This window comes from Panthera uncia, chromosome C2 (assembly GCF_023721935.1).
Source record: "Panthera uncia isolate 11264 chromosome C2, Puncia_PCG_1.0, whole genome shotgun sequence".
Classification (NCBI taxonomy): Eukaryota; Metazoa; Chordata; class Mammalia; order Carnivora; family Felidae; genus Panthera; species Panthera uncia.
Window position 1 is genome coordinate 144,423,784 of NC_064810.1, and position 13,870 is coordinate 144,437,653.

Here is a 13,870-nt window from a genome sequence, read left to right on the forward strand (position 1 = left end):
CCACCTCACCCGCCCACCCGTTACCCCCCAGCGCCTGCCCCGGCTTCGGGAGTGGCGCTGCCGGGGGGGGGGGGGGGGGGGGGGGGGGGGGGGCGCAGACGCTGTCCAAGGTGCTGAAAACACAACAGTGAATAGACCCACTTTCTTCCTTCAAGGAGAACAAAAAGGTGGACATTAACTGCCAATACAGCACAAAACTAACTATAATGAAGGCAGGAGAGAGAAGTGCCTGGTGCCATGGAGACCTTCGGCAGGGGTTGACCTGGAAATAGAATTCTCCCTAAGGAAGGGACGTTTGGGCCGGGGAAGAGTTGAGAAGGTAAAGAGAGGAAGGAAATACTCCAGGCAGAGGGAAGAGGGCTGTGCAAAAGTGCTGTGGTGGGAAGGAGCCGGGTGAGCAGGAAAGGGCTGAGGGAAGGGCCCATGTGCAGAAAGAAAGGGAATAGGTACAGGTGTGCAGACTGGCCGACTCAGCAGACCTTCTTTTCAACTTTGAAATAGCATGTAAATGAGTTTTACCTTTTCCTGAGAGCAAGAGACCTTCGTGGTTCACATGAAATTAGAGAACTCAGACTGTACACTGCTCTCAACCTGAGGCAGACACTAGCCACATGAGCAACCCGCCTCTAAATCGGGGGTTCTCTGACCTCGGATCCATGCATTAGGGGTAGAAAGGTCTCAGTCCACTGGAACAATGAAAAACTGTGTGGGTTTCCCTATTTTCTAGGGAAAGGGGCCACAGTGTTCATCAAGTCCCCAAAGGCTGACATGACCATCCTATCAATGCATAACTCCCAGGGCTGTTGCATAGTTAACGTGCTGCACAAAGTGGCCACCAAGGGTTGAAATCCAGCCTTTGCTTTGGCCTGGCTGGCCAGGTGCCCACAGTGGAGGTGCAGCATCTCACTTTACTCCGAGGCCTGTACAGGCCGGCAGAGGCCCCAAGAACCAGGCTCCAGGCCAAGATCTGTTCTGTGTAAGGTACCTTCTCAGCATCCCACACTCCAGCCCTGGGGCTCGGCGACCTGTACACGTCCTCACCACTCTGTCCCAGCTCATTCCCAGTCTGGCAATTATCAGGTGCGCTGTGCATCTAAGGAAGGAAGGTGCTGCCCTTTGGCCACACATGGTCAGTGATGTCCCCTCCCTGGGCCCCCTGTTCCTCCACTGGAAAGAGTGAGGAGTGGTGTCAGTGGTGCTCGTGTGTGTTGGCACTTTCTGGCTGCATTCCTGGGGGCCTCCCAACGACTCCATTTGGCAATAATTATCATTTTCAAATAAGGAAGAGGAAATGGAAACTCAGGGTAAGTGATGTGGCTGGTCAGTACTTCCCTCTTAGGCTAGACAAGTATCTATATCAACTAGAGCTAAAATTTGTCCACTGAGACATGTGTTTCTCTCAGTATTGACCAGCTTGTCAGGGGGTCTGAGGAGAGATGGGACTTGAACGTAGAGAGCAGTCATGCATGCGGAGTTTCTAAAGTCAATGTGGAGATGCATACAAGTATAATTCAACTTGCCCTTGAAAATTCCTTTAATTGGGGGTGCCTGGGTGGCTCAGCCAGATGAGCATGTGACTTTGGCTCAGGTCATGATCTCACGGTTTGTGGGTTCGAGCCCCACATCGGTCTCTGCACTGATAGCTCAGAGCCTGGAGCCTGCTTCAGATTCTGTGTGTCCCTCTCCTGCGTCCCTCCCCTGTTCATGCTCTGTCTCTGTCTCTCTCTCTCTGTGTCTCTCAAAAATAAGTAAACATTAAAAAAAATTTAAAAAAGAAAGAAAATTCCTGGAACCAGCAGCTTCACTCTCCATTAACTCCAGCAAAGTCAGTTCTGCCAATCCACAGAAACAGAGACCTGGTCTGTAAATCCGGGGTGACACGCCCACACGTGTTTAGGGGTCTTGATCACTCGCAGAGTAGAGTCTGGATGCTCAAGAACGTGGGCAACTGCACGAGCTCAGACCATCAGGGAAAAACAGATTTGTGGGTCACTCATAATCCCGTGGACAGGACCGAAGGACAGATGTCACAGAGCATTTAAATCTCTTGCCAGGAGTATAACTGATCGTATGTAACATAAACACACAAATAGCATGGCTCCACTATACCAGATACACTGAACATCACAAGGGACCACCTTCTCCCCGCTTCTCCAACTGGCCTTAGCTCTCGTAACTGAATTAATGCATCTCCCTAAAAGTAAAGCGGCAGGCCATCGAATGCTCTCATGTGGACCCTTGTCCCTCCCCCTACCTGGCAGAGAGCAGACTGCTCCAGATGTCCCTCAGGGCCCTGCCCTGTGCACACATAGGGAGGGACACTGTGTCTGGCAAGAGAAGTACACTTTGCTATGTCCGTCCTCTTCTGATTCAAACCCTTGGAGGAAAATGGCCAGAACTGATAAGTGTTTTCATTTCAGAGCCTACTTTGTGCCTGACTTCCTCAGATTAGGTTGCTTGAGAAGACAGCCTGGGGCAGGTAAAAAATCGCAGCTAATACCAGACACAGGTAGGACACCAACACGCAAGAAGGACCTGGAGTGAAAGTCGGGAAGAGACAGGTCACCTCGGATTTCCCTCCCTGGCCCAGTTCTACCCGCAAGTTTCTGGTTCCTCCAGGGCCAGCCATTCTCATGGCCTCAGAGCCTGTGGCAGCTGGAGAGGACCCTGGGACCCTGCAGAAGAGGCTGCCAGTCCCCAGCCAGCCTGCCTCCCAGGACCCAGAGAAGAAGGCTCCTCGAGCCCCCATCCCTGCTCTCTGTGCTAATGGGCTGCTCGGTAGTCAAACCCTTCCAAGGTGGCCAGTGTGCCCAACAGCACCACCGTACCTCCGATGGCTCTAGTGTCCCCGAGTGGTGAGCTCTTCCAGTCCATAGTCGAGAGTGTCCTGGAGGCTCTCGCCCAGTTACACATCTTGCCATCAGCCTCTCTTCCGACAAGGACCACACACATCCATGAGTTCCTCCTGCTGCCTCCTCCTGGCCCCATTCACAAATATAAACTTTGTGATGTAGGACCATACAGCTCATATCTTCTTTACCATACACTTACATGGGGAATATGCCATGTTCTTCCTTAAAGACCTGCGTGAGATCTCAGAGGGTCCTTCCAAGTCCCCACTCAGCAGCCTGGCAACCTGAAGCTCTCTGTGCCTCAGTTTCCTCATCCGTGACACAGGGATGATGGTATGCATACCTCACAAAGCTGTGGTGAGGAGAAGGCGATTCTAGAAGCCCACTAAAAGCATCAGCCTGACACACAGCCAGAATCCCAGAAGCTTCATATCCTAGTTACTCCTCACTCTTCAGAGCCACTCTCTTGCTTGGTGACCTCGGAGTTCCATTTATTCCATTTGGGAATAAACAGCGAATCACAAAGTGGCAGCGGGTTATGGCACACGGGGGACGAAGAGATAGGTGGGAGGCATCCTCTTCCTCCTCCTCTTTAGAAAACGCTCCTGCAAACCTGAGGTTCACAGAAATCAGTGAGCCCCACGCTGAGCGGGTACGAAAGCACTGGGGGGCGGGGGGAGACCGCACTCCTTAGCTCTTCTCTGAATATCCATAAATGTGTGTGTTGCCATTAAATCACCTGCAATTATGCCTTCTCATTATGCTAACTCTTTTTTCAGGGCTGAATAGAAACAAAAAACAAACAAAATAACCCTGTCCTGGGGAACCCGGGTAGCTCAGTTGGTTTAGCATCTGACTCTTGGTTTACGGCTCAGGTCACGATCTCAGGGCTCCTGGGATCAAGCCCCGCATCTGGCTCCAGCCTGACAGTGTACAACCTGCTTGAGATTCTCTCCCTCCCTCCCTCTCTCTCTCTCTCTCTGCCCCTCCCTTGCTCATGCTCTTTTTCTCTCTCAAAATAGATAAACTTAAAAAAAAACAAAAACAAAAACAAAAAGCCTGTCCTTATTATAGAGAAAAGACTATATTAACACTAGACTTACAGACAGGCTAATTAAAGAACTTTCACTGATGAGCCTAAGGGCTGAGAGAAGCCAAAAAATGCCAAATAACCAATACTTCCACGCCGTGGTTCGTCTTCAAGCTGCAAGATGTTCATTTTAAATCCCACAAATTGATTTACCTAGAAACATAAGGCAAGATTTTCCAACTGATACATTTAAACTAATTTCACACCCGGTCTCAATCTGAGGAACCAAAATATTCCAGTAGGATGCCGCTTCTGGGAAGCACCGAATCAAAGAAAGTCACTCTGGGGAGCTGGTCGGCAGGCCCGATCATGTCGGTGCTCACAAGCACCAAGGCAACGTGTCGCTTCTGTCGCTAGAACTAACTGCCTTTCCCTACAGACTCAATCAAGAAGCTGTGCCACGTTACTGGGCTCCAGCTCTGGAGTTTGGGGGCAGCGGCCGCGAGAGCAGCTGAATGCACCTCGGCTCCCTCCCCCACAGCGCCAGCAGGGTGACGGGCAGAGGGGGGCGATGGGCACAGGGGGGCGATGGGCACAGGGGGGCGATGGGCACAGGGGCCATGCTTCCCCAGGGACAGAGCCGCAGGGCTGACTGAGCAGTGTCTCCGCTAGGGGCTCCGAGAGCCACAGCTGAGGGACCTGAGGGGGGGAGGCAGTCTCTGAGCTGCAGCCTAAGTGAATTCAAGTAGTAATAAAGCACTGCATGATGGCATTTTATTGTAGCCAAATATGGCACGGCCTAAAGGCAATACTTTAAAAGACAAGCCCGTGTGTTTACTTACATATAACACTTCCAGTGGACCCACCTGAGATCTCATTTTTATTGAAAAAAAAAAATTTTTTTTAATGTTTATTTATCTTTGAGAGAGAGAGAGAGAGAGAGAGAGAGAGTGAGCAGGGGGAAGGGGCACAGAGAGAGGGAGACAGAGGATCCGAAGTGGGCTCCTTGCTGAGAGTAGAGCCCGACGTGGGGCTGGAACTCACCAACTGTGAGATCATGACCTGAGCCAAAGTCAGAGGCTCGACTGACTGAGCCGCCCAGGTGCCCCTCATTTTTAAAATAAGGGAATGGAAGGGCACCTGGGTGGCTCAGTCAGTTAAGCATTTGCACCCTTGGTTTTGGTTCAGGTCATGATTTCACAGTTCATGGGACTGAGCCCCACATTGGGCTCTGTGTTGACAGTGTGGAAGCTGCTTGGGATTCTCTTTCTCCCTCTCTCTCTCTGCCCTTCCCCAGTGCTCATTGCTCTCTCATTCTCTCTCTCTCTCTCTCTCTCTCTCTCTCTCCCCCCCCCCTTCTCTCTCTCAAAATAAACATTAAAAAAATACTAGGGCACCTAGATGGCTCGGTCAGTTGAGCTTCTAACTTTGGCTCAGGTCACGATCTTGGTTTGTGAGTTCAAGCCCCACACTGGGCTTGCTGCCCTCAGTGCAGATCCGGCTTCGGATCCTCCGTCCCCCCGCCTCTCTGACCTTCCTCTGCTTGTGTTCTCTCAAAAATAAATACTTAAAAATAAAATAAAATGAGGGAGATGAAAAAACTGTTACTTCAAGCCCAATCAACAAGTTTATGGAACGTGCTAGATCAGTATAAAGAATACGTGAGGAGGGGCACCAGCGTTCGGCTGAGATCACGGTCTCATGGTTCATGAGCTCGAGCCCCACACTGGGATCTGTGCTGGTGGTGTGGAGCCTGCTTGGGATTCTCTCTCTCCCTCTCTCTGCTTGTGAGCTCTGGCTCTCTATTAAAAAAACGAATAAGTGAGGAAAAGTAAAACATCCTGACTCTCCACACCCACCCCCAACAAAGGGGCTCTGAGTATAGGAACTACAACCTTCTGCTCCGAAATGTGGAGATTCTCAGAAGTATTTTCTGGGAAAAACGAGGATCGCGGGTGTTATGGAGTGCACATTTCATTAATACAAAAGGGGGATGGATGTAGCTGCTTGAAAGGATTTAGGGAAACTTAAGGCCTCACAAGACTGAGCCAACGGTCCCCGGACCCTTCCCAGGTCCATCCACAGCAGGAATACACTGGGTGACCAGGAAGGACTATATCCAGGGAGGGCCCTTGTACAGCCTCTCTCTACATCTTTCTGATTTCAGCACTCCACTGAGAAGCTCTACGTAGACTTTCCAAGCAAGTAGATGTGGGAGCAGCACATTCTATTTCCGCTTCAGGGATGGCGAGGGCGTTAGGATTTCCCGCCCACGAAGAGCCTTGTCCAGTGCACCCACGGCTGTGCCAAGTGAATTAGAGGCCCCAGACCCCATCGGCCACCTGTGGGGAACAGGGGAGTGAACCCCCTGAGACACCGGAGGCCTATGCTTTGACACACTGACACTCAACAGCCACCAACAGTAGAAGCAAGTGAAGATGTCTGTTCACCTCAGGGGGGAGGGTGGGGGCATCGCGGGGGTAGAAGGACCCACCGTTCTCAAGTGAAGTTCGAGAAGAGATGAACGGAGGCCACGTATTCTGCTGGGTGAAGCGAGGAGCCCCAGCAGCACAGGACAGAGCGGGGGTAACAGAGAACGCAGCGGGGAGGGGAGCAGGATGTGCCGGGAGGGAGTGGGACGGCCACACGGCTCTACACCCCCGTCCTCACCACGGCCCACCCCTCAGGTGGATGGCTGGCAAGACATGGAGCTTCACGGACCAAAGAATTCCTCAATCACTAGATTTGCAAACCTCCACGTTTACGCAAAATTTCCAGATCTTTGTCCAATGTCAAGAATCCCTGCTTAGGGGCCCAGAGACTGGGGGGCCCCTGCCCTGCACTATTATTTAAGCATCTGTGGTTTTCTGTTGCCTCGACACACGGCAGCAGGCATTTCTGCGGAGCGCAGGGGAGTCCCCAGAAAGGAACCCGAACAGACTTTCTGTACCCGAAAATACGATCATCCGAAGATACCATCGTCACTGAGCACTTACGCTGGCTAATCACAGACTCGACGTACGTGTGTGTAGGAGGGAGGAAGAGAAAAGCGACAACCCGTCTGTCTCCCCCCTAGCTTTGCCCCATGCCCTCGCCACTCCCGCCCCGTCTGTCCTCACGGCGGCCCTGGGGAGGCTGCCAAAGCCACGTCCACCCTCCAAGGACCCCCACCTCACTCAGGTAAAAGCCCGAGCCCTCCCACACCCCCCGCACAGCGCCCCCGTGATCGGGCCCCTCCTCCCTGACCTGTCCCCTGTGCCCCAGCCACAGAGCCTCCACGAGATTTCTAGAAGACCCCGGCTTCACGCTCCCGCTCCCGCCCCGGGCGTCCGAGCCTTCTGCTGTCTCTGCCTGGAGCACCCTTCCTCCAGCCATCCCCGTGGCTCCTCGCTCACCTCCTTCAAGCCCTTCCTCGAAGGCCGCACCTTGTTGGGGTCTGTCCTGTCGAAAACGGCAGCACCCCCCCACCAGGCACCCCGCACCCTCTCACCCTGTCCTGCTCTGTCTCCTCGGTGCCAGTGAGCGGTCACACTGCACATTTCCCGCACGTGCCTCGTTTTCTGTGACCCGTGCACGGACGGCGGCTGAGGGCAGGGGCCTCTGTCCTGTCCCCGTCGCGGCCGCGTGTCCGGCACCACTTTTCACAAATGGACGGATGAACGGATCAATGAATGAACAGACCACGACCTCTCTGAACCGCCCCCGTAAAGATAAGCAAGTAAACCCGCTTGAGACAGGTGGTCTACACACGCGGGCGGGAAGTGTGCACTGAAGGCGTGAACCTCCTCCACGCCCCACCTTCTCTAAACAAACGTGTTTCATCCTTGAATAATTCGTTACGTGGGAAATTCAGGATAAGGAAATTAAACAGGACAAAATGAACCTCCTGAACACTGATTTTGGCTTCTAAATAAAAGGGAAGACTTCGCCAGTACCAACCTTGGGGCGCTGGGGGGGACTCTGGCAACCTGTGGAAATACAGAGCCCCCGAGAAGTCAAAACCAAGGTCACCAAGGTCGACGCCACTCCCATTTCTCACTGCACGCCCAAGTGTGCAATCCGTGCAAACACAGGCCTCCCACGCGGGGTCCCCCGCAAGCCTGCACTGGGCTCCCTGCTCTCAGCAGCAGGGGCTCCCCCGTGGGCTGGGCCCCAAGCCCTCTGCTCACGGCGCTTGGGGAGCCCACGGCCCGGGGGGCCAACGCACCTGCTGGGACCTGCCACGTGGCCTTAACCCAAACAGTCCTACGCGGGGGCAGCTCCCTGTCGCAGGCCATGGGGAGAGACGAGAGTTGAGAGCGACAGTGATCGCTGCGATCCCAAGAAAGGCCTGTGAGGGAACACTGGATCTCGTTCCCCTACCCCTCGGCCTCCGGAAGCACATCTGAGTCAAGTCTGTCTCCTCAGCTTCAGGGAGACAGGCCTCTAGGGCCCCGGCTATGCCCCTGGAGGCACCCTTCTGCCACAGCTCCATCTGCTGCCCACTCCACCCCCTCTGTTTCTGGGCTGGTGGCCTCCTGTGACTCCCAGACCGCCCCCCCCCCCCCCCCTCCCCCCCCCCCCCCCCCCCTTTTTTGGGGGGGGAGGCCCCCCTTGCCCCCCCGCCCCCCCCCCCCCCCCCCCGATTCTGACTTCTGGTCCACAGATCAGAGGTGAGTCACTGACAGAAGGTCCCTGCCTCATGGAGAGGCCGGCACCCTCCTGCAACCCCCCTCACCAGCTCGTGGTGACAGAGGGTGTCTACTGTGGGTGGCACACATGTGCCCCCGGGCAAGTGGCTTCTCTAGGCTCCTCTTCTGTAAAGTGAGGCACAGCTGGAAGGAAGCAGAAGCCCCACGCTCACTCCCTTCACCCATCTCCGCCCCGGGGTCCCCTGCCATAGCGCTGGGAATGCGGGGGTTTGCAAGATGGACGAATCATCTGTTAAGCCCTAAGCTTCTGTGGTCCTGTCATCGTCGGGAACAATTCCTTCTTAAGAAAGAAGACCACTTCCGACACCACTCCCTCTCTTATGGCAGCCATCAAAGCTAGACAAACTAATCTCCTATAGGGATTGTCCTGATTGGAAAATGGCTGCAATGCTGCACTCCCACAAAAGAGCACGTCACGGGGAGAAGAACATTCATCATCAGCGGGTCGCCTGGTGCCTCAGTGGGTTAAGCGTCCGACTTCGGCTCAGGTCATGATCCTGTGGTTCGTGGATTCAGGCTCCGCATCGGGCTCTTTGCTAACAGAGCAGAGCCTGGAGCCTGCTTCAGATTCTGTGTCTCCCTCTCTGCCCCGCCCCTGCTCACGCTCTGCCTTTCTCAAAAATAACCATTAAAAAAAAAAAAAACCATTCATCACTGGTGTGATTTATTCAAAGTCCTTCCCCTCAGCACATACAACCCAACCCCATCTGAATCTTGGGAGGAACTAGGTGGCCTAGGCTCATCCTGGTGACAGGTGAGTCCCTGGCCTCCTTCACAGATTGATTCTCCCTTTGGTGAATTTCTTGACCCTAACTGATCCTTGACAGGAGGGTCCCATCAGCACAGTGCAGGTGGCTGAATATTGAGCCCGTGCGCCCAACATGGGTCCTGGGCTCCTCTGTGGGGGTCCTGGAGTTGCTGTCTCATCTATGCATGGAGGATAAGCAGTTCAGAGGGTGAGCCTACAGCCCAGAGACAGGACAGAGAGGCGGAACCCAAGAGTGGTTTGGGCCCTCACACGATAAATAAGGAAGTGTTGTTTGTACTTAGTGTCTCTGCTTCGGGTCCTCCCACCCTCTCTCGAATCTATTCCGATCAGATTTTCACGAGAACCATTCCACGGACAGCCCTTGTTAAGGTCACCAAATGACCATCACAGGCCACCATCCAGTGGCCCGTCCTCGGTTCTCATCTTCCCAGAATGAATCGGCACCGTCTGCCTCAGCTGACCACTCTGTCTCCTCCCGGGAACCCTTTCTTCACCCAGCCTGCAGGAAACAAATCCCCGTCCTACCTCCTTCTCAAGCCCCTCTTCTTCAGTCCCCCTGACCAGTGCTCCTCACCTTTTGGGCCTCTTAGTGCCGCAGGACTGTGGGGATCAGGCTCCCTCCATAATCTCGTCAGGTGCCAGGACTTCAATCACAAGTTTCGACGTCTGCTGGCCCCTCTCCTCAGAACTCCAGCCCGTGTCCACACCTGTCCACTCGGGCAGTCACTTGCATGTCCGAACCATAACGTGACCTCCCTGAGCTCCTGAACTCTTCCTCCAAATTAGTTTTCCTCCCAGCGACTCCACTCCCGGCCTCCCCAGCTCAGCAAACAGCTAGTCGGTCCTTCCAGGTGCTCACCTTGAAAGCCTTGGTGTCACCTCTCAGACCCCACTTCCAACCCGAGGCAAATCCTTCTGGCTCTCTCTCCCTCAGAATACATCCAGACTTTTGGGGCACCTGGGTGGCTCAGTCAGTTGAGCATCTGACTTTGGCTCAGGTCACGATCTCGTGATTCGTGGGTTTGAGCCCCACATCGGGCTCTGTGCTGACAGCTCGGAGCCTGGAGCCTGCTTCGGATTCTGTCTCCCTCTCTCTCTGCCCCTCCCCACTAGTGCTTTCTCTCTTTCAAAAATAAACATATTTAAAAAAAAAAAAGAATACATCCACACCTTCACCACGTCTTACCTCCTCCACCATTTCCGCCCTGGTCCAGGCCACCATTGTCTCGGGCCTGGGTTATTATCATCATCTCCGAACTGGTCTCCTTGCTTCCACCTTTACTCCTCTTATGATCTATTTTCAACAGGCAGCTGGGACAACCTTGCTAAATGATGTGTCAGATCCTGGTATTCTTCTGTCGAAACCCTTAACGGCTCTGCAGTTCACTTAGTGCAGGAGCCAACACTCCCCGTGAGGGCCGCTGAGGCCCTGCGTGATCTGGCCTCAGTCACCACTCTGACCTCACCCCTGTTCCCTGCCTGCTCCAGCCCCATAAGCTGCCTGTCTTCCACATGCCAGGGGCCACCTTGCCTCTGGGCCTCTGTCTTGTTCTTCCCGCAGCACACACCCCTCCCCCCGTGGCCAGATCATCAGCGAGGCTCGTCCTTCGCCACCGGCTCCGGAGCTTTGTTCAAATGTCACCTTGTCCGTGAGACCATCCCAGTCGCCATCCCATCCCCTCCTAAGGCTCCACTGCCCTCTCACCACTGCTCCCGGGTCCCTCCCCTGCTTTGTACTTCTCCATAGTACGTAACACCTCCCAACACGGCCTACGTAATTTTATTTTCCAAGTAGAATAGAAGTAGGTAGAGTGGAAGGAAGCTTGACAAAGACAGAGATGTTTTGTGTGTGTCTGTTTTGTTCCGACAAGTATCCCCAGCTCTTAACGCAATGTCTGGCATAGCAGGTGCTCAATAAAAATGTCCTCAGTGAATGAAACGTATTCTTATCTCATGGGGTTCGGAAGGGCTTCTTAGGAGCCATGTGCCGCCTGAAGACTAAATTTCGTGCTGGATTTTTTCTTTCCCTGAGAGTCTCTAGCCTCAGAGTCTCAAAGGAATTTGGGGCTGAAAGAAGTCGAAGGACCAGGGGCACAGACATTTCAATTTAACAAGCATCATTACAGGTTTCTTCAAACAATGAAGAACTTCATGCACAGCTCATTTGCTAAAACAGGAACGTGCGATCCACAAGTGGCGTGGTTACACTCTTCTTGCTTCAGAATCCCTAGCAGAATCCAGAGATTTGCCTTGGGAATGTTTAGGAGCGGTATTTGGAAGAGGCATATTATCCCTACTGTCTGTGAGCCAAAACACAGGGGAGAACGAACAAAAATGTGTTTTCACAGGTTTGGAGCCAACTCTAATATTCACTCAAAGCTGAAAATAAAAATATACGTAAGGCGCCCCCCCTCCCCCCACGCATCACGTGTAAAGATCCAGGTGTGTCCCATCTAGCCCGTGACCTTGGCCCCACTGGGAAATTACCAGGCCCTGGTCCCAAAATAACAAAACCTATCCCTCTTTACCACCCAAGCTCCCACTCACCCTCAACTGCAAAACAAACTAAAAACAGGTCCGCACACAGAATCATCCTCAAGTATACAGACGTCCCCACAGAAGAGCCGAGCTCCATCAGATGTACGACGTGGCTTACCTTCCCCTATCATGGAGACCCCCACGGACATGCCCATGAACTTGCTTTTGGTCCATATGTGAGTGTTGACGCACAGTCTCTTCTCCTTGCACTCACAGTAGAAGCAGGAGATGGGCGGGTGATGGGACACCTGCTCAGCCACGAACCTGAGTTTGTAGCTTTTGGAAGGGTCCTCGGCCATCGGGTGTTCGTGGCTAGCGGGAGAGTGGGGGGCAGTCCTCTTTGGCTTGACCCTGTCCTTGGGGACTTCCCAGGAGCAGTGAAACGTCTCGCCGATGATGGGGTTATAGGGCTTCTTGGCCAAGGCCCCCTTGCGGCCCTCATGGAAGGCTGTGAGGTAATACTCCACAAAGCAAATGACTCTCTCCTCTGGCGTGGCTCCGGCAGTGATGGCCAGCAGCAGGTCTGGGTGCGCCATGAAGTCGGCATACATCTCCAGCAAGGATCGCTTCTCCAGGATGAATGTGGGAAGCACCACCTACATGCGGAAGGGGACAAAGTCAGACAGGAGTCCCTGTGACTGCATGAGAGAGGCTGCAGCCGCCATCCGCAAAGCCATCACGGCCTAAGCCAGGGAACGGTTTCTTTTGATTCGCGTACAAACGACAAGCCAGGGGAAACGACGTCAGAGAAATGAGACGTGGCCGCGGTGACGGCACATCGCCCACCCACCGTCGCGGACAAGACGGTTCTGACAGGCTTTCCTCTCTGCTCCTCTGGACCTGAACAGCGGTCTCTGCCTCCCTCTCCACCACGGCCACACACAACCCTCTTTTACTCCTCGTTACTTAGACCCGTGAGGAAGAGAGCTCGGAAGGGGTTTTTTCTTTGCTTCCCGACATCGGGCACAACTAAGGGGGGTGCTCAGTGCCTCCCCACAAACATGGATACTGGGCGCTTGTTGGCACCTCATCAAAGGGGGTCCAAGTAGACCAGCACATAGCATCCCTAAGAGTGGCTTCTGGAGACCTTGGTTGAAAGAGTAGCGTATAAATCCCGACACGATCAAGGCGGAGCAGGTCTCTGGGAGGCAAGGCCGATTAGCAAGCAAATGTCCCGAGAGTTGTCGTGGAGCAGAGGGGCCACTTATGGAGGCTGCCGTGCAAGGCTGGGCCAGAAGAAGTAAGCGGAAGTTACAAAGAAGTGGACTGGCACTTACTACGGAATCTTCTGGTAAATGGACCGGCACGGCGGCCACTCCTGGGTCTGTTTTCAGCACCACCACTAAAGAGGAGGAGAGATCTGGATGGGACGAGACAAAGAGACTCCTCCTTGATCCAAAATGGATCCAGGCGGTCACTCAGGTGCCCATACAGCCCCAGGGAGGAGGTCGGTCAAAGCAAATGAAGGACATTCTGAAACCGGTCTGGAAAGCAGATCACTCGTTACTATCGCTGACATGCGGAACAGAGCAAGCCTGTCTCTCGTGCTCTACGGTGAACTTGACGTGACTTGGTTAGAAGGGTATCCGTATTCCACCCACGTGGCGGCCGGGCACAGCCCGGACGATCTCACGTTGTCCTCCTCGTAGGGAGTCACAGGATTTTGAAGCCAGAGGGCTGGCCATGGCTCCTCCCTGACTCCGAGAGAGACGGGGGTGGGGAGCCACACCGGTTCAAGGCCACAGGGCGGGCTTACGCTCCCTCCTTACGTGACTGCGTGACTGCGTCTGTCTTTCCTTCACATAGTACCCAGCTGAGAAAACATTCACTGACCACAAACAGCAGAAGGCTTACAGATCTGCCACCCTGCCCCCGCCTCAGTTGGCTCAGATGCTTCCCAGCAAAAGAAGGAGATACAATGGAAGCGAGATGTCCCGAGAGGAAGAGACAGACGGGCAGACAGGAGATCAAAGCACAGAAATTTCAGTGG

General features: G+C 53.9%; 1 protein-coding gene across 2 annotated transcripts in view; it reads right to left on the reverse strand.

The window, feature by feature from the left end:
- OSBPL10 (oxysterol binding protein like 10) overlaps nt 1-13,870 on the reverse strand; it is a 256,126-nt gene that overhangs the window by 7,713 nt on the left and 234,543 nt on the right. For both annotated transcript variants that reach the window (XM_049629891.1, XM_049629890.1), the window contains exon 8: nt 11,999-12,476. In XM_049629891.1, the coding sequence (XP_049485848.1) occupies nt 11,999-12,476 (478 nt within the window). The remainder of the gene's footprint in view (nt 1-11,998; nt 12,477-13,870) is intronic.